Below are 26,583 nucleotides of genomic sequence, written 5' to 3'. Positions count from 1 at the left end.
AACCACGAAAGAGTGATTAATGCAAGCACACAGACCCCTTCTGTATCCAGTTCCCCAAGCTTTTTATTTACTGAAAAAAAGAGAGGAATAAAAAGATCTGCCAAAATCATGCAAACAGAACAAATGATGGGGTTTTGTAGTTTAGGCTCTTATGATGCTCCCATTACAGTTCATTTGATCTAAAATAACATATGAACTAATGTTCAACGGGCTTAAAATCACATTGTCTGATAGTGCACTAACTTGTGCCTATGAATTAAAGCATGCACATAATGCAAGCCTTGACTGGGTAAAGAAAAAAAATGTATTCCTTAAATTATTCCTGAAATTAATATATATCATATGCATTCCATGACTCTCAAACTGGTATTATGTGAACAGTTTAATGCAGTTAAGCGCTTTCAGAACATAGGGAGAGAGTACACAGAAAACGCGTCAGTTCAGTTTGAACTAAACAAGCCTATGCCAATCCATTGCTTTCCTGTTCTTTTACAGCAATAGTCATTTACTTTTGTATAACCTTACTCCATCTGGCACAATCTGTTAGTGCCTTTACTTGTGTCTCAGATCCCCAGTCATCTGCAGGCAGATCTGGGCTTGTATAACAACACCATTTCAAAAATCATCCCTACACTTAAATCCATTTAAACAGAGTAGCATGTACAATATATATAATGACCAGGGGATAGTGTTTATTTCCCTTACTACTGTTTTGTTTTTTATTTTAAATTTTACCATAATTACCAATTATACCATACCTATAGCTAGATAAATAATTTGAATTTATCTCCTCTTTGCCCCTGTATGGTTGACTGAATAAGGTATAAGGTTCTCTCCTTTAGCAATGATTCTGTGACACTGTCTGTGTACACTCTCTCAAATGACAGTCTTTTTTTTTTAATCACACCTTTGGTCCTACTAGAAAATTCTAATAACTATAGAAGTTATGGTACATGCGCAAAGAAATGAAAAGCACAAGACATGAGACTGAATGCTTTCACCTTTGTGACCTACTAACCTCTCTTTCCTATTTTTTTTCCATTTCCTTTTGCATGGAAGAACTCATGTGACTAGGTAAAACTAGGGAAAATATGAACATCAGCAAACGGACCAAACAAGCAACAGCCCACAGTGTCACTGACATTCCCTAAAACTGATGTGAACAATAAACAATCTACCTTTAGTCTAAAAGCACACACTGCCTCTTATAGACAGCACCAGAGCCTGGTAAGATTTCGCAGACTACTGATATTAAGCACATCCTTCAGAAAAATATTAATGCTATTTTATTGCTATTTTAAAAGTATATAGTTTTAAAATATTATTCACATCTAGTCTTGTCATGATTGGGTGGAATATTAAGTATCTGAAAATAAAACTTGCCTTTTTGTGCCCAAAAAAAAAAAAAAAAAGTAAGTACTCTAAATAAATCAGAGCATATAGCTCAAGGCATTCACTTTTTAAACGCTCTCTATTTGCATATTGTAGAATGTTAGATACTCAGGCAAATAATGATGCACTCAGTGCTATCAGGGAAGACACATTCCTAATGCAGCCAGTTGAAATATTTTATGCTAAGCCCTCTGAACATGCTGGAGAGTGATTACTGTTTACAATTTCACCATGGGTTTACAGCTTGCCAAATGCCTATTGCCTTTATATTATAAAAGCTTGCACTGTATGTATCAGCTTCTTTCACATGTACTGCCTATAATTTGTCATTATAATACAAATAAAACAACCCAAGAAAGCAAGCGTATCACCCCAATAGAAACATGTTTAACACAATATCATATCATTTAAAAAGTACATTTAAAGTAACAATGTTAAGACTAACATTGCAATTCATATCACCTTGGCATGTTTCCTTTTTAAAAGCACACTAAACAATCATAATTATGTAAAATGAAGCGATTCTAAAAAGGATGCTGATATTAACATAATACAAGATTTTTTAAAAATAATAATAATAAGTATATAAAAGTGGAAGAAAGCAGGAGTTCCTAAGTAAACATTACTAGATCAAGCATCCCAATACATACTCTCCGAAATTCCCTTAGATGTCCCTGTCCTTTAACACAGGCTCCATAAAATATTTCCCCTCTTTGAAACATGACTATGACTGTTGTGGCAGACCGACCGTACTGCAATGCCTATCTACAAGGACAGCACAAACCTGGAGAATTATAGTATAGTAACTGTATGAGAAATGCAAAGTATTACCAATTAACCAAATGATAAATGGAAGGAATGCACAAAAAATATATAGGCATGCTTTTTTTTTTTTATATATATATAAATGGCTATGATAAATTTTCTTAGTAACCTCTTCTAAAACCTGGCTTGCCTCTAAAACCATTAATCACTATGTGTTGTGTGTATTGTATATACAGTATGTTTTTTAAAACCCATGTTTTATAGCTGTTTAAATAGAAAGCCACATTGTGAGGAGCACTATCTCATAGCAAATGCACAGCTCATTTTCAGCTCTCATGCAACTGATTTCTGTGTCATGAGAATCATCAGTGCATTTTGAGTTTTGATTAGCTGCTACAATACTGCAATGCTAATGCATATTAAACACTACCACCTATGAGCAAATGTTGATCTGATGATGGCCTAGAACATAAGGACTGTCCTCAACTCACACAAGTGTGGACATTCCTTTTTTTTCTTTCTTTTACTTTCTTGAACCAGTTTTTTCAAAGCATGATGTGAAAGTGCCTCCATGCACTTTGTGTAAATATTGTAGGTAATGGATTTGTTTTATGTTAAATTTAGTGTTTAATTGTGTGACTTTTTATAATTCAATAGAATTGTACCCTGTATGTAATAAAAAAAAGTTAGATTAGAAAGCATATACATATACAATTGTGTGTAACATACTGCATAAATAGCTGTGTGTAGCTGTATCACATAAATGTTTTATATATATATATATATATATATATATATATATATATATATATATATAGTATCTAAGTGTTTGTTCAAAAAAGTCATATGTGCATTTACTTGAACGTAGTATACAGTGGTGGCCGAAAGTATTAAAACATTACATGATTTTAAAGAAGCATTTAAGCAGGCATAAATTGAGCAAGTGACATCAGAGGATTGAAGACGTCTTTTAGAATAAAGGACTTAATATTAAATATTGATTGTTGTATAGCAATTTCACTGCATAAAATAATAAATGATTCTTGTTAGATTGATTGTCATTAATTTAAAAAATATATATTAGTCATTAAAACATTAAATTTCACTTTTGTCCACCACTGTAATATTACTCTGACATTTGCTTAGTACAACTTATTTGAAGGCAAGAAAAGAAAGAAAAGTAAGTATGTATGTGAACTGAAAGCATCTCAACTAGGATGCCAAGAATGATTTCTAATATGGACTAGTATTGGTGGTTAGGTGTAAAGTTTAAAAAATTACCTATATGCTATCTATTTCACTGAAAGCTTGTGGCAGTATTTTTTGTTAAACTGCCTATGTGATTTCTGCCTGATTATCCAATAGAGACTTTGCTTTTAATCACAGTTCAAGTCCAGTGGTCTTTGTGGTCTTCCAGAAATAAGGAAAACTAGAAAAACAATCACCTCTTATACAGTCGTGTACTTCATAAGCTCTGTTCTTTTTTTTAATTTATCAATTTGACAAGCACAAACCCTAAGGCAGACTGGTCCTTTTTGCTTTTTAGAGTTGAATGGACCAAGAAAAACCTTTATAACACTATCTTATATACCACAGAGTACCACAGAACTATTTACCTTGTGTCATTCTTCATGCATAGTTGATGTATTAAGTCAAAACTTCTAACCATTTGATTTAACATTAATGAGATATGAGTGAGATATAACCAGATCTCACCTTTCACCTCTGGGACCATTTGTTCTGTTTCTAAATTCCTCTCATTATTCTTATGATGTCTCTTTTCTTTTGATTTAAAAGGAAGAACAAAGAAAAAAAGAAATACAAAATGTTATCCATGAAATAAAATATGTGTTCATACATATCAATATGTGTTGTACCATTGGTGTACATACAATTATTATAACTAATAAATGTTGATTCATAACTAATTCTGACCATTATTTGTTTCTCAAGACATAGCCACCAGATACCCATGATTAATACTTCTATTTAGTGCTGAGTTATTTACTTTACTTAGCTAAAACCAATACGAAGCTTTAGATCCAAGGGCTTAAATTAGGGTAAAATAATTGAGCTAAAAAACAGCTTGTTGTTTCATTTCTCTTTGTAAACAGGAGCTACTAGGATTATAGACGAAACCTAACAGAATTGATTCATTAGAAAGTTTTATTATTTCTCATTCAAAGTATATTTAATATTGAAATTCTGTTTGTTTGTAAATTCGTCAGGGAATGGTGGGTAATGTTTGTGCAGGAAGGCAGTAGGCATCATCAACATTAACTTTTATATCATAGTGTCACAGGCATTCCTCACAACTGTAACAGTAGACAGCATCATCAAGAACTGGTGTCAGGATCTGCACATTAGTAGAGAGCCACAAGAAATTTATTCTGGTTGGCCTGCCACCAGTGGCTGGTGTAAGGAGGGCCAGTGCAGCGGCGGGTGAGATGTTTTCATGAGATGGACTTAAAGATCTAAAATTCATTTCAGATACACAATATTACCATTTCTCTCAAACATTGTTCACAAATTAGTCTGAATGTGTGATAGTGAGCACTTCTGCTTTGCTGAGATAATCCATCCCACCTCACAGGTGTGCCACATCAAGATGCTGATCTGACATCATAAGTAGTGCACAGGTGTCCCTTATACTGCCCACAATAAAAGGCCACCCTGGAATGTGCAGTTTTGTCTTACAGCAAAATGCCACAGATGCCAAAAGCATTGAGGGAGCGTGCAATTGGCATGCTGACAGCAGGAATGTCAACCAGATCTGTTGCTCGTGCATTGAATGTTCATTTCTCCACCATAAGCCGTCTCCAAAGGCGTTTCAGAGAATATGGCAGTACATCCAACCGGCCTCACAACCGCAGACCACGTGTAACCACACCAGCCCAGGACCTCCACATCCAGCAGGTTCACCTCCAAGATCGTCTGAGACCAGCCACTCAGACAGCTGCTGAAACAATTGGTTTGCATAACCAAACAATTTCTGCACAAACTGTCAGAAACCGTCTCAGGGAAGCTCAACTGCATGCTCGTCGTCCTCATCGGGGTCTTGACCTGACTCCAGCTCGTCACCGTAAAGACTTGAGTGGGCAAATGCTCACATTTGATGGCGTTTGGCACGTTGGAGAGGTGTTCTTTTCACGGATGAATCTCGGTTAACATTGTTCAGGGCAGATGGCAGACAGCGTGTGTGGCGTCGTGTGGGTGAGCGCTTTGCTGATGTCAATGTTGTGGATCGAGTGGCCCATGGTGGTGGTGGGGTTATGGTATGGGCAGGCATCTGTTATGGACGAAGAACACAGGTACATTTTATTGTTGGCATTTTGAATGCACACCTGTGCACTACTCATGATGTCAGATCAGCATCTTGAGGTGTTGCGTTTATATTTTTGTTGAGTGTATATACACACATCTTCTTCTTCTTTGTCTTTCGGCTGTTCCCTTTCAGGGGCCACAGCGAATCATTTGCCTCCATCTAACCCTATCCTCTGCATCCTCTTCTCTCACACTAACTAACTTTATGTCCTCTCTTACTGCATCCATAAATCTCCTCTTTGGTCTTCCTCTAGACCTCCTGCCTGGCAGTTCCAACCTCAGCATCCTTCTACCAATATATTCACAATCTCTCCTCTAAACATGTCCAAACCACCTCAATCTGGCCTCTCTGACTTCAAAACATCTAATGTGGGTTGTCCCTCTGATAAACTTATTCTTGATCCTATCCATCCTTGTCACTCCCAAGGAGAACCTCAACATTCTCAGCTCTGCTCTGCTATCTCCAACTCAGCCTCCTGTCTTTTCTTCATACATATATACATATACATATATACATGTATAAATATCATACATATATACATATATATATATATATATATATATATAAATACATATATATATATATATATATATATATATATATATTTATATATGTATATATGTATATGTATATATGTAGTTTATATATGTATATATATATATATATATATATGTATTTATATATATAAATACATATATATATATATATATATACATATATAAACTGTATATATATATATATATATATATATATATATATATATATACATATATAAACTGTATATATATATATAATACATATACACACACACACATATATGTTGTTAGTCTTTGCGCTGCTCCCATCGAGAAGTCGCCACAGCAGACCATATATTTTTTTTTAGAGTGTCTCTAAACTGTGGTGCAGAAATACTGTCTTCCATGACGACCCGGATGCCATGGCAACTGTGCTCACTACACGCACCCCCTCCGGCTGCTTTCTCATATATACAGTCTTATTCAAATTAAAGGCCTAAAAGTCTTTTAAATACATGGTACTCTTTACAATTACTCATGCAATGTATCCATAAAAAATATGCAAAAAACACATTTATTCTTTTTATTTTAGCCTGGACTTCACAAAATTCTGTTTTTAATTAACACTCATTTGTTATTTTATCAATGTACACACTCCTACCACTACTGCATATGCTAATCTTTCTTAAACAAGTACGTTCAAGAGTAGATGCCATCATAAAAAAGACAAAGCAAAAAATATGAACAATAAGAAATGTGTGTGTAAGGAGAAAGCTTATATACATATGTTTCAAGCTTTTGGATGCAATGTAAGGTGCAAAGAATAGACGTTAAAATACATCATTTTAGCATCTTAAAATAAATCATTGGAGATGTTGGTACACTGAATTATTGGCACTTTTTGTCCAACTGTCATGAGAATAAATATATGTAAATTGCATATGCATGATCAGATGATAAGAATATCGATATATAATTTTTCATTAGCTTTTGTTGTTCCAACATGTTCTTTGATAGACTTTTGAAGATCGAAAATATTAATATTAAAACATTGGTATAGCATCATATTACATAATTAATACAGGTGCAAATGGGTTTTCACTTACACTGGCCAAAGAAATGGATATGACAGTCTGACTTTTCCGATCTCAAGTTGAACACAATAGTAAACAGGCATAGTGGTATATACAGGATAAATAAAAAAAAATTAAATATAAAAAAAATCAACCAAGCAATAACAAACAAACAATCAAACACACAAACAAATCATCATTTGCAGGGGAAATTGAATTTACGCACAGCTTAAAAAAATAAAGTCACAAAAGACTTTTAAAGAAGTTTTAAACATGTATAAGCATCTCTGCCTCGCTGAAGTTGAAATTGTAGCACTCCTGTAACATTTTAAAGGCCTGCATTTAAACCTTACATCTTTACCAGCCTTTTTTATTACTATCCTATCAACATGCCATAAACACACTGCACATCACAAAATTAAAATAAAGTTGAACTGGATTTCCCCCACAATTCCAGTTTAAATAAATAATAATTATAATTAAAGAGTTTTAAAAAAGCATGAAGATATAATCAAGTTTTTACATCTAAATACTGACACTAGGAAATTATAAATGTGTCTTAACCGTGGTAAAAGGCATCAGTAGGAATAGGCTAAAAATGGGGCAGTTAAAAAATGTGCTGGTGAGCAATATCATCTCTGTTTAAGTATTTTATTGGAATCAGGAGTTTGGTTTCTACCAGCTTATTTCTCCCGTAACATTATTTATTATAGTTCAGAAATGTGTTGTTGGTCAGTCTTAATTGTTTTTGGGGAAAAAAAATGAAATTAAACCAAAATAATATTTTTATTTGTGCTATATTAACCATCAGGTTCTTTTAATGTCAAAGGTACAATAAAACTGGAAAGAATTAAGAACCCATATTAAGGGTTAAAATTAGGATGTGTCCATGGCATATTGAAAACTCTTTCTCTTTCCGCCTTTGTCTAAATTGTAACACTTTGTCGTATTTTTTGTTTTGAAGCTACAGGGGAATTATAGAAGATGCCTTACTATCGAACGTTTTTCATATAAAAAGGCCAAACAAAAAAAAAAACAGATTTTTTTTTTTACAATCCTTACAGATGTTAGACACACCAACAGTATGTGTGTGTCTGGTTCATTACCTGTCTCACGACTTCTATCTCTCTCTCTGGTCAAGGCTTAAGCTATGACGCATTTCTCTTTCCTCTTATACTTCCACCCCTCATCCACACCTCATCATTCTTTTAGTCTTTCATGCTTGCGGGTTTTTCTCTGGTGATTCTTCTAGAGTGATCACAGTAAACTCCTCTGTGTTGCCATTTTCCTGGACCTTCTCTTTGTTCATGAGTGTCACCATCTCTTGCTCTCTCTCCTGATCCTGGGGGCTGGCTGCTGATGCTGCTGCCCCATTGCCCTCATTGCTGCTCTTAGAGGTGATCATCAGAGTCTGGCTCCTCCCACACCACCTATGCCAGTACACCAAACACACATTTAGGCTGCAGTGTAGCATGTAACTTTAGGAGTTCACTGTGATGCATGCTTCATGCCCTGTTGCCCTTTTTTTTATTTTTCACTTTGTGTACTGTGACTTAACAGAACATTAGCTGTGTTAAAAACATCACCTCCCAGTAGTATAGGGTAGTATAGGCTGCAGCTATAAGGACACAATCTAGTTCATTGTTTATTGAATTATGTCAAATAATCACTAACAGTGTAAAAATATGACATTTTAATGCTTCAGAAACGAAACACACTTGTTAGGCATTGTTCCTAGTGGTAAAAAGTAAGAACTGTTTCGTGTAAAAAAAAAAAGAAATTCCAATCAGTTATGTTTACCTGTTCCTTGTTAGCACAAGAGCAGCCACAAGAATAATAGCAAGAACGGCCAAAATCACAAGCAAGATGACCAACCAATCTGCAAATGAGACAGAATATATTTACCACAGCTTATATTATAGAATTTATAAAGAAAGTAATAATACACAAATATGCTTTCTTTGGAAAATAGTTCCAAAAACCTCAGTCATTACTTATACCTCACAGATATACTAAAGATGACATTGATATTATTAATTAAATAATGATATGCCATACTTTTATAAGTTTGTATTGTACTTACAATTTATGTTGTGTAATGTCCACAAAACAGGTTTTTAATCATTTTGTAGCATGTCTACTCTAAATAGTAATTTTCTTAGCAATAATATTTTATTTTCTGTTTAGAAGATAATAATAATAATAATAATAATAATAATAATAATAATAATAATAACAACAACAATGAGTCTCCAGTATCAGGGCTTTGTTACAGTCAGGTTTTCTGCCCCCTGGATTGTATTATTATTATTATTATTATTATTATTAATAATAATAATAATAATAATAATAATAATAAAAGTAATACCTTTAATAATACAGGTATGTATATAAATTAGAAAACGCCTGAATACATTCCAAGGCATGAAAACCTGACTGTAACAAAGTTCTGATACTGGAGACTCATTGCTGTTATACATGTCACATCAACATTTATGTGACACATCAAGATTTATCTATTTTTCATTTTTAATTGACAAGATAGTTTTTAAATGTAAATATAAATAAAGTAGGGGAGAGCAGGGTAAGTTGTCACACGGGCAAGTTGTCACACTGTTCATAACTCCAACACTAGAGGCTCTATCTCAAAAATGAAATAGCCACTTTGTGTGAATTCTTCGTCTATAGTTAACCTCCTGTTCAGATGTGGTCAAGACTGCTCTAATCTGAGGTGAGCACATTTTTATTTATTTTTTTGAGCTAAAAGGAAAACTAAATCACTTTAAATTTTTTTCAGTACTACTTTGTTAGGTATAGATGTTACAAATTATTATTTTGCACAAAATAGAGGAGACATTAACGTGTCTTTTGATACTTCAGCTGACGTGCTATGTTGAGCTAACCCTGACATTTAGCCAAAATTAGCATAAATGTCAGTTTGGGGCAAGTTGTCTCATTACAAATAAATCCCCAATGAGTCTCCAGTACAAATAAATGCTCAAAAAAATTGTGATATTGTAATTCATTTGTATTTGTAATAAGGTTTTTGAAGAAAGGAAAAACGGAAGGAGAGGCAGGAATTAAGGAAGGAAGGAAGGAAGAAAGTAAGATGGTTCAAAATTATCAACGAAAGACAGAGCGTGGCAGTACACCACCTGACATTACTGTATGTTAAAGGCAGTCAGGCAGGTAAAGATGCAGAACAAATCAATCAGAAGTACAGCAAAGGATTTTAACATAAATTACCGTATTCTAACTCGGTATAGTCAAAAGATTACTAGAGATAAAATTTAAAGTCAGACAGCCATGCCAACAACAATGGTTGGTTATACAACGCCAAGGAAAACTTTTTCCCCTGATTTGGAAAAGCAGCTTGTTGAGTATATTACTAGGTCAGCTGACATTTATTTTGGTCTGTCACCAAGTGAGGTCAGAAAGCTTGCCTACCAGTTTGCTGTGGCACACAAACTGAAGTTTGTGCCTTTGTGGGCAGAAAAAAAAAAGGCAGCAAAGAGTGGTTTACAGGCTTTTTAAAGCGGCATACAAAATTGTCACTGAGAAAGCCAGAAGCAACTAGCCTTGGCAGGGCAAGTACAGTAGCTCCAACACCAACTCTGCACTGCCAGACCCCAGCACCAACTCTGAACTGCCAAGCTCCAGCACCATCTCTATCACCAGCTCACCCTTACCCAGCACTGCAATTACTGACAGCGGACTAACAACTCCAGAGGACATCCGGCCATATCCAAAAGCTGGCCGCCGAAAACCATCCAGCAAAGGAAGAAAACGACGCAAATCAGCAATTCTAACCGACACACCAGTGAAGCAGCAACTAGAAAAAGAAAAGAATAAGGCTGAATCTAGCAAAAAGCTGTTTCAAAAGAGAGGGAAGCGAGGGGGGAAAACATCTGGACCTACGAAGAACAAGGCAGCTTAAAGAAGAAAAATCATTCAAGAGTCATCATCAGATGATAAAGAGTGCTTCTGCCTTTCTGTATGGAGCCATTTTCAAACAGTCGTCCAAAAGAGACCTGGATAAAATGCGTAAAAGATGCTTGCACCTCAGGCCAGGCAATTTATGTGTGCCAGAATTGTGACTCTGAAGTTGAGTCTGATTAATCAGAAATAGGGCATCTGTTTTGTTCAGAGGATAAACATGTTAAGTAAAGCAAGTTATTTGCAGCATTCCATTCAGTTATGATGGATTTATGTGCAAGCCAGAGAACATTTGAGTTTAAAGTTCAAACTAAAGTTTTCTTTCTACTTAATGTTTTGATTAAAATGTGTATTGGCATAATTGTTCAAATTTCCAGTTTTGGTTTGAATTTAACAATTAAAATCAATAATCACAATTAAGTATTTGTGTTGTTATTTTAAGATAATCTAGTGTGACAACTTACCTGCCGATGGGGCAAATTGTCAAAAGTGCACATTCTCCATTCAACAGTCTACAACTCCGTTATGAGATAAGATATAAATGTAATGAATACATCATATGTGCCCGAGACTTCCTTCTTTCATTTAGTGAAACATTTATTACGTTGTGATGTATGGTGCTCAGTAAAAGTTAGTCAGTGTGACAACTTACCCCGCTCTCCCCTACTATAGAAATTATACCATATTAGAATTAATGCATTAACATTAGATTTAAATTCCATTCAAAACACCTCCAATGTTAGTATCAAATGATTCATGAATAGTTGCTGTTCATGGTCCCTAAAATGGGAAGGAGCCGGATTTCCTGTTTGTGCTTTTGCAATGTAAATAAAGATTGACCAGGCATATGAGAATTTGAGCATGTGAATTTGTGTAGCTGAAGACTTGCCACTGCCGGGCTCCTCCTCCGTCTTCTCCTTCTCTCCTCCTATTTTGCGCCCTTTGCGATCAGTGTCATCTGTATTCCTTTTGTCATCTTCTATGGCTTGGTTTGTAAATAAGATGCAGAAGTTAGCACATTAACATTTTATTTTTTTTTTTCAAATAATTTAACTGATAGATAGATTGCCTTGCAATATAAATTATAAAGCACACTGAAAATCCTTTTGATATTTCTTTAAATGGTTATTCTACACTCCATTGGAGCTTTTCTGTATGAGTGAATAAACCCTTCCAGGTGCTAGATAATAGCAATTTTTTTTATTTATGATTCTTTCTTTTTCTTCTCCTTTTTAGTTTTGCTTAGAGTATATAATACATAAATTAGCAATCTAGAAAAAAATAACCTGGCAATCTCACACAAAAAAAGGAATAAGTGCTTGCAGTACTCGTCTCCAAACAGCAGGGGGCGAGTGTATAGCAAGCGTGGGTGAATATGAGCAGATACTTGTTATACCGAATGAGAAACTTTAACTCTCTAACAGCAGAGGGGGCTTTACACTAAAAAGGTGGATATTGATGTGTGAAACGTTTCCACCAGATAGCAAATGGGGAAAAATATTACAATGCAGTTCAATGGACAGGGAAGGCAAATACACTAAAGGATATTTACTAATTCATTTGCCCATTCTGTTCAGTAGTATACAGCAACAAAGTCACACACTCCAAAATTTCATTGAATTATCTTTAGCCTTGATTAAAGCACAAAATGTGGAGGCCAGTTCATGTGTAAAAATGATTCTTATGTTCCCAGAACCACTCTTTCATAATCTGTGTCCTGGTTCTGCCACGGCCATCAGGGAAGAAAAGCTCATTCTGTAAATTCATTAGCCAAATTAATTTTATTGCCACATAACATTGCTGAGCCTAGACCTGACCAACTGAAGCAACCCCAGATTATAAGCCTGCCTCCAGAGATTTTTACAGTAGCCACTATGCAAGATGGGTGCATTACTTCTTGAGCTGAACAAGTCTTTATTTTCAGAGTATTGAAAAAATATTTTTTTGATTACTAACAAATGTTTTTTTTTTAAGGTCACAATGCAGTGAATTCCCCTCACATTGTATGGCTTTTTTTTTTTCCCAACTACACAGTTCCAGTAATCTCAAATCTCCCTAACTATTTTCTTTTAGCGATGCAGCTCAATAATTTGATCCTTATGAAATTGGGACATTTTTGGCTAGGCAGTATATGATGCAAGGAATTTCAGTCAGATTGTTAGTACATTGTAGTGGCCCTGTTGGGCTGTTAATTTTTTTTAAGTAGTAGTACTGTAGATCTAAAAATTGTGATATAAACAAGGAATAATTCATGTTATCTTTTACACTTTAACATAACAGCTATGAACTGTTATTCCATCACCAGCCTGTATTTCTTTTAACGCCTTAATCTGAGTGAATTATCATTTTATTTTATATCTGCGATGCACATTTATTAGTCAGTATTTTAGTCTTAAGCAGTATTTTTGAATAAAATACATTTATGTATGAGTACTCTTATCAAGGCTTGTTATGTGAATGCACAACACAGGTAAAAGCACCTGTATGTATTCTCAATGGAATTTAATAGGGGCCTTTAATTGTTTTATATAATTCTAGTTATTTTATTGTAGTCCACTCACATTAGGGTCACGGTTTCATCTAGTTCATATAGAAGACAGCATTTAAAGTTTCTGTAAATTTGACTATGGTTAGGAAACGTGATACTACATACTGTATGAATACATTATTATACTTTATACAACAATCAGTTCTGACAGATTAACCTAATTGGATTTTTCTCACCTTTCGGGTACATCATACCAATAAGACCTACTTTCACCCCGTTAATTACACTAACTGTCGATTTCTAATGGTCGGTCACCAACTTAGTTCTGAAATAATGTCTGTCGGCGATGCAAAATAAATAATTAAATAAACAAACAAATCATAGTCTACTAATAATAAATGGTGTTTCTGGAACTGTTCTATAGAGCCAATATAAAGATCAAGGTCATGTAGTTGTGCTGTTGTTGTGCTTTTGGCACTTGGGCTGTGCTTTCGTGCCTCTGCTTAACAGCCCTGCCATGGCTGGTTGCAATCATGCCAATTAAAACAAATTTTATATAAATTTCAGTTGGGTCTGTTAATAATAATAATAATAATAATAATAATAATAATAATAATAATAACAACAACAACAACAACAACAACAACAACTTAACAGTAAAACTAAGCAGTTATTTTTAAATAATTTGTAATGACATTAATTTATTATAATGATACCACAATAAACCACTTAACTAAGAATAAAAAAGCATTGAAAAAATTAGGGTAATTTTGGACTGTCTTGTGCATTCAACAGTGTACAATAGCATGACATCAAAGGGTTAAAAATCTGGTTTGTTATACTACGATAAAACATTCGAGTACATTTTTTTGAAGACTTTCCTGTGATGAAACTTTTATTATGGTCTATCTATCTAAAAAAATGCTAAAGTGGGCATCTGCCACATAACTTGAGCATAGTTACAATAGAGGACATTTTTTTACACACGGCGAATTAATCATAATTAAGCAACTGCACGCATTTGTTGCAAACCAGATGTTTTAACACAAGTTCATGATGAGTAGGAGAGATGACTTTACAAAGTGTGTTTACAAAGGAATGGCAATCATGTAGAAGATCTTTTGTAAATAAAGTTACATTTTGCTAAAACTTTTAATTTGCTCATGTATATGGCGAATTTTGGTACACCCTGTAAAACTGCATGGACTTATTAATAATAAGTAGAGCCAAGATGAAAAAAGTTTCATGCTGGGAAAATAATTGTCTTGTTTCTTACCATTTGTTTCAGATATGTTGTCTTCAACTGTGCCATGATCCTCTGAGATGATCTTGGGGTCTTCAGATGTTGATTCACTTATGGTGGTGTGGGTCATCTCTCCCATACCTGAGCCAAGGCTGTCTAGGGTAGCTGTGATAGTGGTCATTTCCTCTGTATCCCCTAAATCCAATTTTGGAAGATCAGAACTTTCATCTGTAGTAGGTTCAGTAGTAGGCTGTGTGTCTTCTAATTTATCATGCTTGTGAGGAAAGCTGGATGAATTGGGCTTCATCTTCTCTATGGCATCTATAACAGTGCTATAGCTGTGCAACTCTACTGGAGCAACAGTCGTAGAGAAATTTGCATTGTTGTTTGAATCTCGCCTTTCAGAGTCTCCTGCAAATGGGGGTATAATGGAATGTGAAAGTGCACAAGCCATTAGTTTACTGTTTTTCAGTATGTAATAACTTTAAAACACACTTATTTACAATATGTCATTTATAACAATAGTACATAAATCCATTCACAATTCCACAACTACAAAAGGATGACAAGTCTTAGGGTAATGTGCACATATAATACACACACACACACACACACACATATACACACATATACACACATATACACACACATATATATATATATATATATATATATATATATATATATATATATATATATATATATATATATGTATATGTGTGTGTATATGTGTGTGTGTGTGTGTGTGTGTATTATATGTGCACATTACCCTATATATATACACACACACACATACATACATACATACATACATACATACATACATACATACATACTGTACATACATACACACACACACGCACAAACTACAACCCCTATATAACTGTTTATTTCTTTAAATTGTAATGATTATGGCTTAAAGCTAAGCCATAGAAATTCAGTATCTCAGAAAACGAGAATACGAGAATATAAGACCGAAAAAAGAGAGATTTCTTAATGTTGGACTACTAAAAGGATAAACATGTACAGCACTCAATACTTGGCTGGAGCTCCATTTGCATGAATTACTGCACCAATGTGGTGCGCCATGGATGCGATCAGGCTGTGCCACTGCTGAGATGTTATGAAAGCCCAGGTTTCTCTAATAGCAGCCTTCAGCACTTCTGCACTGTTTGGTCTGGTGTCCCTCATCTTCCTCTTCATAGTACCCCATAGATTTCCTATGAGGTTTAGACTGGAAAAGTTTGCCGGCCAATTAAGCACAGGGATACCATAGTCCTTAAAGTAAATCTTAGTACTTTTGGCAGTGTGGGCAGGTGCCAAGTTTTCCTGGAAAATTAAATCAGCATCTCCACGAAGCTGGTCAGCAAAGGGAAACATAAAGTACTCTAAAACATCCTGGTTTACTTTTAGCTAAAAAGAGGACTTTGGCCCACTAAGCAAGAGTCCAATTCTATTTGTCTTTAGCCCAGGAAAGATGCCGCTGACATCTCTGGTCCTAGAGTTGTTTGATACCAGGAATGCAACAGTTGCCCATGTCCTGGATACATCTGTGCTTGGAAGCACTGACTCCAGCTGCAGTCCACTCTTTGTGAATCACAAATTCTTGAATGGGCTTCGTTTCACAATCCTCTTAAGGCTGCGGTTATCCCTGTTGCTTGTGCATCTTTATATATATATATATATATATATATATATATATATATATATATATATATATATATATATATATATATATAATGTGCATGTGTATGTATGTACTGTATGTATGCATCTTCCATTGAAATATTGTATATAATATATATATATATGCATTATATGTTTGTGACTCACCAACGTTGTCAGAAACATTACTGGATGGCTTTCTTATTTCAAAGGTGCAGTTTTTGCCAGTAGACTGATCTATTTTGGAAGACAGAGTTGCATTTTTAAAGATCTATGTGCATTACAACAGATATAGGTTACATATCTGTAACGTACATAAATTACAGCATACAGCTTTCCTTTTTTTAATCTAACTACCTTTAGAATCATAGCAGTAGACATCATAGGTCTCATCTGTAGGTACAAAACTGAGAAGACCTGTCATGTTCTTTGCGCACACATCATTTGGTTCCTGTCGAAGAATAGTGATGTTTCGACTGTCATCCCAGCCATATCTGTTTACAAATTCCAGTACAGATTTATCAATCTCAGTAATATTTGCAGTATGTTCAATAAATTAGTTATACTTAAGACTGAATTTCAATTGTTCTACAATAATAAACCAGAGAAGTCTTAATTACTTCTGTAAGTTTGTTTAATAAATGGCTAGTCCTAGGGCAGATTGCTACTTTGGGGCAGAACCTCACATGCAGCGAGATTTAAATTAATCCTAAAGCTGAAGGGGGGAAAAAAAGAAGAATTAAAAAAGTCTTGGAAAAGGTGGGATAGACTTAATATAAATTATAACTGTCCATTTCTTTCTATGAGCAAAAAATAGGCTGTACAAATCCTAAATTAGATAAATATAAAGGCACATATAATTTACCTTATGTAGGTAAGTTATTTCTGGTCCAACTTGAGCTAGTCAAATTTAATGCCATTTTTATGAACTTTGGACAGAGAATGCTAACTCATGCTTCCTTCCTGAAACAAGAAGCCACTTAGTGCATCTGTTGAAACTGCAGCTCTTGTAAAATTGTAAAAAGACAAATGCACTGAAAAGTAGTACCAATATTCTATATACACTAGCTATCATGCCTGTGATTGCCTAGTTTTAGCAATGGTATACAAATTGGTAAGGCTAGAAAAAAAAATGGCTGGATTAGACCTCTGACTATTGTCGCATTTGGGGGTCCTCCAAAAACTTCAACAAATGCATTTAAGGATTCTCTAGCAATTTTCTTATTTAGTCAACTGATATCCTGTATGTGTATAGGCATGTAAAAAACAGAAAAAATATATTCACCTGCAGGTCTCCATCCCCATTTTATAAGCCTTTGACAAGTGCTCTATATTGGCCAACTCTGTTCCCAATGAATCACATATGGCCTTGGCATCAGAAAATTTCAAAGAGTATCGATCGTTCCCCTCAATAAGGAATACTCCTGCATAACTGCAGCTTCGTAGCTTCACTTCTGTGAGAGAGAAAGACAAAGAGATGAAGAACTGCTAATTACTCTTATCAGCCAAAAAGCTAAGAGATATAATCCAAATCTGAGATGGTGTTTAAATAATCCATTCGTTTCTCCCTTAATTCCAGTAATTTTATTCTGTAAGGCAATTCTTTCTGTGGAACGATGCTGTAAAAATATTTATACAGGTGCTTAAATTATTTTTTTTATTTTTTAATCTCTTTTATTTTATAGGCAATGGAGCAAAGTTTTCTGGTGCATTTAAAACCAAACTTCTTACTAAAGTTTAAATTCAAGTGAACATACACATAAACACCTGCACGTACACCCACACCCATACCCCATATCCACAGAAATTTCAAATTAAAGTCTAAACCACAAACTGTATTTGTCCAGGTCATCATTCCAACTGCTAATTACTCTTATCAGCCAAAAAACGAAGAGATATAGTTTTTTTGGCTGATAAGAGAAAAATGACCTGCACAAATGCTCTGACAAGGTTTTCTGAAGAGAGTTTTTGAAGATCAGCAGACTGTTCATTACCATGTACTCAGTTGCCATTCACAAGTTAACAGGCTTAGCTTTAGATTAGCTAAAATTCTATGATTGCTAACATTAATTTATATGCTAATGCATGTTATTTAAATTGTCATTCATATCTACACATTGTCCTGCGTCAAGTATTAAATTTCTTGTGGTAAACTGAATTACAACCAGCATGGCAGATACATTAGCAGTTTGACACCTGTAATGCAGCTGACACTCAAATTGGCCATGCCCCTAGTCATGCATAACTTTATGGCTTAACATAATTGTAACTGATGAGTTACATAAAAATATACACCTGTACAGTTGTCATGAATATGAAATATATCTATTGACAGCTGTCACACACCCCACCCAGGATGCCCCTTTGTATGAACACACATAACTTCCAAGACTTTATAGCCTAATTTAGGCTGTTTTTAACCAGAGAAAAACTTGAGAGACCAGAGACCAGATTGACTCTAGTGGCTATACATCAGACATATTGCAACAATAAAACTATATTATTATTAGTAAAAGCCGAACCATGTTAACATTTATTTTAAATCACTTATGTTCAAACAGAAAGAGAGACAGACATGCAGATGCTGTCAGACACAAAGCTATAAAATATAAACTTTCATCATAACAGCAACCAGAACAGTATCAAGAAACATCAGCAGAGAAAATTAAAATATTATTTCACTCCATATTGACTGTGGGAGGGAGACTATGAATATGGATTCGAGATTTTCAAGGGCACAGTTTTGTTTGGTCACCATGGCCACACACTCTCTCATTACTCCTGAAACTTGGAAAACCAGACCTCTGACCAACAAATATGTGCCAATATACGTCATTTGCAACAAGAAGATGATTACTTCTAGTATAATATTAAACAATACATAACCATTTAAATACTATTACTATCATTAAAGTTTGAGGGGAAAAAAAGGTAATAATATTTGCAGTGATTTTTATATGATATTAATAATACTTCACACACCCTCTATCATAATCATCATTATCTGCTGTAAGAAAAAATATATAACATGCACAGTACCTTTACCATTTCAAGACAAAATACATACTTAAGAGAATAAAGTGCATTAATCCAATGACAAGAAAATGCATTGTTTAGTTCCCTTTTCCTAATTATACTGTATATACTCTAAGTTATGGTTTGTATTTTATAATCATATCAGCTAGGGAAAGCAGCTTTATTTCATTTTAAAATATAATAAACACTGCAAAGGTCTGGAAACAAAGTTTTTAAAGTAAAATGCCACTTTAACTTATATAATAATAATAATAATAATAATAATAATAATACAACGTACCACCAGTTATGTACTACAGGACCTGTCATTGTTAGAAAGTAGTAGGGAAAAAAAGTTTGCATCTCTTTTATATGGACTATATTTTCTTATTTTTCAATTAGCCAACCACATATCATATGTGCAGATAAACTATGTCTATTAATTGGCTGTGTAGTGCTTAAAAGACACAAAACTTTCTGGCTTTCAGTCACCATAGCAACAAGGAAAGCACGAATCACTTTACATGTTCACAAGCTAGCCTTGCACACAGTTCACACACAGGCCACTTCTCTGTTTATGTAAACTGCAGTTTTCATATCCTGCTTCTGTATCTCATACGCTGTTGCAAAAATACTCATCAGCAAGCTTTTGACAAGTTACCATAGGAACATGCACAAACAGCATGTACCTATTTATGTATAAAAAATGCAAGTGACTGACTGACCTTTTTTTTGATTGTTTATTGATTTCTAGTCATTAATTAAGTAGTAAAGTTTTTAAGGGCTAGGGAGATACACTGGACTATTTCAATTAGGATCTTCTGGCATAATTTTTGTGTTACGTTTAAATGCTATTCATTAGAATTATCCGCTAAAATCCAGTAAGGAATTTTAATACTCTTAATCAATTTCTTAACTATTCCCTTGCTTTAAATTTTTTTTGGCAAAATACTAAATTAAGTCAATGGTGCAGTTCAGAGCTGATGGCAATGACCTTAGTGAGTTCAAATGACACACCAATATTTACTCCATATTCAGAGTTGGTTTGTTTTGTTTCCTGGCAGACTAGTGGCTAGCATATGGTGCTTTCGCTGCTGTTCCTGGTCCAGGAATCAATCCCAACCATTGGGCCTGTACAACCCATCAGACTCTCAGCTGGTAATAAAAAAATTAATTGAATCAGCTGTGTTTGAGCAGAAGAATCATCAAACTTTGCTGAACACTGGCATTTCAGAACCAAACCTGAAAAACCCTGGCCTGGACCATTAAATTTAAACACAAGCATCTGCCTTTAAGACAGAAAAAAATGTGGGGATAAAAAATGTTAAATTGTAACTTATGAAGTAACTATATCTGGAAAGGCCAGGATTTGTGTTGTTGTTGTTGTTGTTATTATTATAGTTATTATTATTTTATTATAAATTCCTAACATTAGCAATAATTAATATACAAAAGAAGATTCAAGGTTTTTCTTTGAGATGTATATATTCTGACTGAAAAGTTTTAAGTTGAAGATCAAATATATAATTCATATTAAAAACAGCATGTATTACAATATGCTGAATATGAAACGCATATTTAAACTTTTCAACATATGAAAATTATTGTTTTGTAACGCGAAAAAAAAACCCAGTTCCTTATGTGTCTGATAGTCAAGTCTATCTGGCTATGTATTAATGACTTAAAGAAAGACACAGGAAATAGCTCTCGAGGTTCCATGAACTGCATGCCAGCCTGGGCAGCACATGGCTCTGTGGTTTATTCATTTTAAATTCATTACATTAGGAATGCTGTCTTCTAAACCTGTGTCTGCATTTGAAATATCACAGCTTTTAATTTAGTTGACATGCGCACAAACAAGCTAATTTACATTTGTGGTCAGAGATGAAAATTCTTTAACAGCCATGCAGTTTACTTTCATAGCTCATCAAACTGCCTTAACACACATCAGGATCTGAGAGAAGAAGAGAACCTAGTCTGGCTGTTAATGACCGTTGGGCAGAGGGTTATTCTGACATATTCAAAATAAAACTAGCAGTTGCACATAGACCTGAAGGAAAGGCATAACTTGTGGGCCTGCAGAGTTACTTTAGAGATGAATGGCAGTATTACAGGATCAAGGGGGGAAAAACAACAACATTCAAGGTGACTTCATTTAAATGCAAAATTGATAGTCAAGCTGGTTTACTCAGCATGCCGAGTCCTGCTAGTTCAATAGCGCTGATTCTGAAAGCATCATTGTCTCCTAATGGAGTTAAGGGATTTGGATAGTAAACAAATGATGTGAAAAGAGAGAAAGCATGAGTGATGTTGTCTATAGAGCAGTTGCCAGAACCTCCAGCTGCTGTAGGTGGGGTTTAAATTTCTGCCTTGGCTTGTGGGTTTCCGATCAAACCACACAGAGAAGCAGCAGCAGCAAAACACCATGAAGAATATGGCATATGAAATGTTACTCCAACATTTTATGATGACCTTTCCTTGACTTTAAGCCAAGGGTAAAAAACATCTTCCAAACTGGAGGTTACTTATTTAAGAATATTTGACTTAGTAGAAATTATGCATTTAGCTCATAATATGTCAGTTGAATTAGTGGACTATTGTTATAAATACCACTGACAAGTAATCAACTAAATTACCCATGTAATGAATTCCAAGCAAAGTTCATGTCAGTTCAACACAATGTTTTGAGTACTGTTTGCCCCCATGACATGGTGTTCAGTCATAGCTACTTTTAATATTGTTCCATCTATATTAACTCGCAAGTGTAGGCAGGCAGTGATACCAGAGATTGAATGCAGCTATGTCAAAGTCAACCGAAGGACACCCCTTACCCTCACCTACTATTCTTTACACCTTAATTGTTTTTGGAGGACACAGGCTTCAATGCATCCTCTTTAAAACAAAAGTTTTTATTCAAAACACAAGTTTTGAATAAGTGCACTTTTTCCATTCAATGCTTTCTTGCTACAATATTATATTAAGACATCTCTTTATTTAAACATATTTAAAAATATTTGGAAGCTGAATTGAAACAAATATATTTCAATTGTTGCAAATAATAGCCGAGAAGTATAGCTTCTTTACCACACAAAGGGCTGAGTGTGTGTTTAAACAAATGAGAGGAGGGGAAGAGAGCAGGGAGCAGGAGCCCCACAGAAAGGCTTTAAAATGTAATTAAGAGGTTTAACAGCAGTCCAGGAGACACAGTTGAGCTGAAATGTGAGGGCCTTTTCATCTATTTAGGATCAGTTTAAAGCAACATTACTGTCAGAAGGAGTGAAAATAAGCAAGGGGAAGAATTATGTGAGTAGGCCAGGACTCAAACTTTTTTTCCTTCTATGGATTTCTTTGAGAATAAGATATGTAACTATGAAACATGACTTAGATGGATCATTTTGAATACTAGGTAATTACTGATTTGGGCTAAATTCGATAAATGCTTTACTGCTCATTAGTCCAACAGGAAGGGTGTAAAAATATCTTTAAGATTATATCACAAATCCAGTTTCACTCATGCAGTGCTACCAAACATACCATGTCAGCATGCCAGCATGTTTTTGATCAAAGTTAAAAGAAGGTACGAAGCCAAATCAGTAGCATGTGGAAAAGCTTGGAATCAGCAGGTGACACTTGGCCATGTAAGTCCTCTTTGTGAGGCTTGGGTCAACACCAAATGGCCTTCCTCACCTTGAAACATTACACTCCAGGTAACGTGAGGGTTTTCAAATGTGCCACTGTGTGTGTGCATTTTAATGTGTTTGTAAGGAGGTGCATGTTCAATGATCTACATATCACTTTGACTCGAACTTCAACTGCAAATGGATGAAGGCATTGCCAGTTACACCATGTTAGGTAAACACACATACACACACTTCATGTGGCTATATAAAATAAAAATGCTGATCATGAAGTGTTGCATCTAATGTGGGAGAAATGTAGAAAGAAAACACTTACTAAAACACCCTTTAATCTTATAGGTTAGAAGAAAAAAATCCACAGGAAACTCATTTATGAATGATCAGTAAAAGAAATTCAAAAGGACTTAAGATTTTTAAGGATTTATATTGGTAATGGTAATATTAGAACAATCTCACCCACTTTTAAAATTGGTAAGATATGGACACAGAGCTAATGAGGAAGGATTGCACCCTGTGCTTTGAGTGTGTGACTTTAGAGGATGCCCTAAAGGGAGGGGCTGCATTTGGTTGGGTTTTGACTTTCAAAACAGGAAACGTCACTTATCTTAGCTTAACGCTTAACCTGCATATTTAATAGAATTTGACAAATACAAAATACAATTAGAAAGCTCAAAATAGAAAAATTTATTTATGTTTAATTTATGGTTAATTAATTTCCTTTATTTTTTGTTTCTGACCAGTTAAGTTCAAGTCCCAGAACTGTAAAAATGGTTCATGGGAGTAAACCAGCCCCAGTTTCACTACTCTGTCTTACTACAGACGTGCACCTTACACTTCCTCTAATGTGTAGCAAGGAATTGAAGTAAACGTAAAAAAAAAAAAAAAAGTAATAAAATATGATTGTCTCATCACAATGTCCTTGAAAATAAAATCAAGGTCAGGTATAACTCCAAAGCCTAACTGAAACAAGCATGTACCTGAGAGTAACAGAGAAACCCCATCTGGCGGTGGCTTGACACTTAGGAAATTTAGGCAGTCTATTCACCCTTAACATAAAAAAAAGACTACAGTACACACAACCACAACCTGGAGTCAGTAGTACACACCCAGGTAGTTTTTATGTACGTAAAGTATTTGTATGATGTGCATTGCTGTGCTGTGTCGGCATGAATTCAGAAATATTGAGATATTGAGAGCTCATTCAAAGAAATAATATGAAAAACAGTGATTGCAAGCATTCCAATCCATGGATGAAAATTGTTCAGATCAAGCCATCAGACAGAAAAGTTAAGATTACAAACCCTGCTTCTATTCCTATTCTTGTCTTTGTTCCTTTGTTCAAAGTAACCTTAACATATTTCTACAAATTTGTAAGACCATGTTGAGCAGTGTTGGCTCTCTCAATGTCAAATTAACTTCCTGCCACCCTGGCTGCCTCATGGTATGATGGATATTGAACAGCTGGGTGCTTTACTCTTGGGGTATCTCACAACAAATCTCATTTTCTCAGCTCACCAAGGAGGTCGTGATCTATCTCATGACTTGTTACTTTCAAGGCTAGTTCTCTCTAACACCCACTCTTTTCCATTTTCACGTTTACACAGGGCACAGCACAAAGCCCTAAACCTACAAACACCATCCTAAACCACCCTCTGTTTTTCTTGTTTGTCAGTGCCAGAAATTTACAGCTCCACACTGGTGGCTCACTGGCAGACAGCCAAAGTGTCTCCCCATTCTCCCTCAATATTACACACCTAGACCAGATTCACTATCATATATTGATATATTCACTAACTACGTCCCCATTCAAAAATATACATACAGTTAGAGCTGTTACCTTCACTACCAACTTCCAAAGCTGAGATATTCTACACCGCCAACCAAAATTTCAAAATCCCACTTTATAATGAAGAAAGAGCAAACTAGGAACAATGAGTAGGGGAAAAAAAAAACAGAAGACTAGCAACACGATTGATCAATTTCCTTTGTGTAGCTAAGTTCTGATCACAAGCTGGAAAACCTATGAAAGGAAACAGCACAATGATCCAGTTAGGCTTTTTTCAATGATAACATTGAAAACGACAAGCCTACATACTGTATTTAAAGGACAGACTCCTTTTTACCCTCTCTTTATCTTTCTTCAGCTGTCTATGTCCCTCCATACAGTATCTCTCTCTCTCTCTCTCTCTCTCTCTCTCTCTGTCTGTCTGGAAAGCCGGCAGCCGTCTCCTTTGTCTGCTCTGTCTGCCACATGTAATGCATGCTGCCTCGCCGGCATCGGTGCACTCAGTACTTACAGCCACACACATTTGCATGCACATTTAAAAATAAATAAAAAAAACACACTTTGGACAAGGCAGGAAATAGCAGAAAGAATAGCAATGACATTTAGTTTCTTAAAAAAAATCGTAAAATATATTAATAAATGGATAAAAAAAATGACACAGTTACTATCATTAAAACAAGTGCTTTTCTCTTACCTTGGGGAAAGTCTGCCCAAGAGGGGGACACCAATCCAAAGGTGAGTCCAAGCAGGAGAATCCACATGCTGTCGGACAGTATAGCGTATAGCAGAGAGTATAGCAGAGAGTATAGCAGATTCCTGTATTCCTGTACCTCCTCTCTGCCAAAGCTGCTGAAAATTTGGATTGATTAAATATGAGTATGAGTTAGTGGTTGAAAGAGTGAACGAGTGACTAAAAGAGAGAGGGAGGGAGCAGGGGTCCAGTGCCCTCAGGGGAGTGTGCAGTGGGTGGCTCTTAGCCTGTCGGAGATAAGAGACTTTGTTCTAACTTTTCAGTGGTGCGCGTGTGTGCGTCCGTGCCTGAGAAAGACAGAGAGAGAGAAGGTCTCACTGCTGTGATGGAAGAGGGTGGTGCGTATATGAACACACCCTTCTGCCCCTCCCCTCTACTGCTCCCTCCCTGCCTGCTTTTCTCTCACCCTTTCTCTTCCCCTCAGCTTTGGTTTGTATGATTTTATTGCTTCGGTTAAAGTCTCCTGTTGCTCCATGTCAAAGCCTCTCTTACTGCTCAGCCCCTTTTCTCTGGCTCTTCAGTGTGCCAAGGTCCTCAACATCCACACAGCACACATCTGCTCCTTTGTAATTGCCTCCTTCTGAACTGGCACTCAATTCACTACCTTTTATTTCAGCCAGACTTCTCTCCCCTCACTCCTCCTCTCACAGAATGCAAGATGAAGAAGTATCCAACAGTCACCCTGCACACAAAAATACTGTTCTAACCAATAATTACACAGTGATTCTAACTGTTGCCTATTTAATTTCGGTGAATATAGCATAAATCACAACATTGTTTAAACTGAACCTCATTGCAGATTTCAAATGAATTTAAAAAAGCAAGAGTAATGTGGTTGAATTTTGGTAGATTTTCTTAAGAGAGATACAGACCTTAACTCTAACCTTCCTGAAAATTTTTCATTTTGTCAGTGACCAGGTAATGGTCTAAATAGAAAATATGACAAAATTTCCATTACAAGCCTTGAGCAACCAATGTGTTTTTTTCTCCC

General features: G+C 35.2%; 2 protein-coding genes across 4 annotated transcripts in view; one reads left to right on the top strand and one right to left on the bottom strand.

Moving 5' to 3' along the window:
* Window positions 1–4,085, top strand: part of slc1a2b (solute carrier family 1 member 2b) — a 25,396-nt gene extending 21,311 nt beyond the window's left edge. For all 3 annotated transcript variants that reach the window (XM_053481798.1, XM_053481790.1, XM_053481806.1), the window contains exon 11: window positions 1–4,085. This exon is cut by the window's left edge and continues 55 nt beyond it. In XM_053481798.1, the coding sequence (XP_053337773.1) occupies window positions 1–20 (20 nt within the window). In that variant the 3' untranslated portion in view covers window positions 21–4,085.
* A 2,481-nt stretch (window positions 4,086–6,566) lies between these two features.
* On the bottom strand, window positions 6,567–25,908 carry cd44b (CD44 molecule (Indian blood group) b). The gene is made up of 8 exons (XM_053486970.1): window positions 25,536–25,908; window positions 17,688–17,856; window positions 16,760–16,896; window positions 16,571–16,639; window positions 14,771–15,148; window positions 11,896–11,991; window positions 8,871–8,949; window positions 6,567–8,500 (listed from the first exon to the last, which is right to left on the bottom strand). The coding sequence occupies exons 1-8, from the start codon at window positions 25,600–25,602 to the stop codon at window positions 8,287–8,289; spliced, it is 1,209 nt and encodes a 402-aa protein (XP_053342945.1). The 5' UTR covers window positions 25,603–25,908; the 3' UTR covers window positions 6,567–8,286.
* Window positions 25,909–26,583: the final 675 nt, after the last annotated feature.

This window comes from Clarias gariepinus, chromosome 2 (genome assembly GCF_024256425.1).
Source record: "Clarias gariepinus isolate MV-2021 ecotype Netherlands chromosome 2, CGAR_prim_01v2, whole genome shotgun sequence".
Lineage (NCBI taxonomy): Eukaryota > Metazoa > Chordata > Actinopteri > Siluriformes > Clariidae > Clarias > Clarias gariepinus.
Note: the sequence above shows the minus strand (reverse complement) of the source record. Positions and strands in the feature narration are given on the sequence as shown.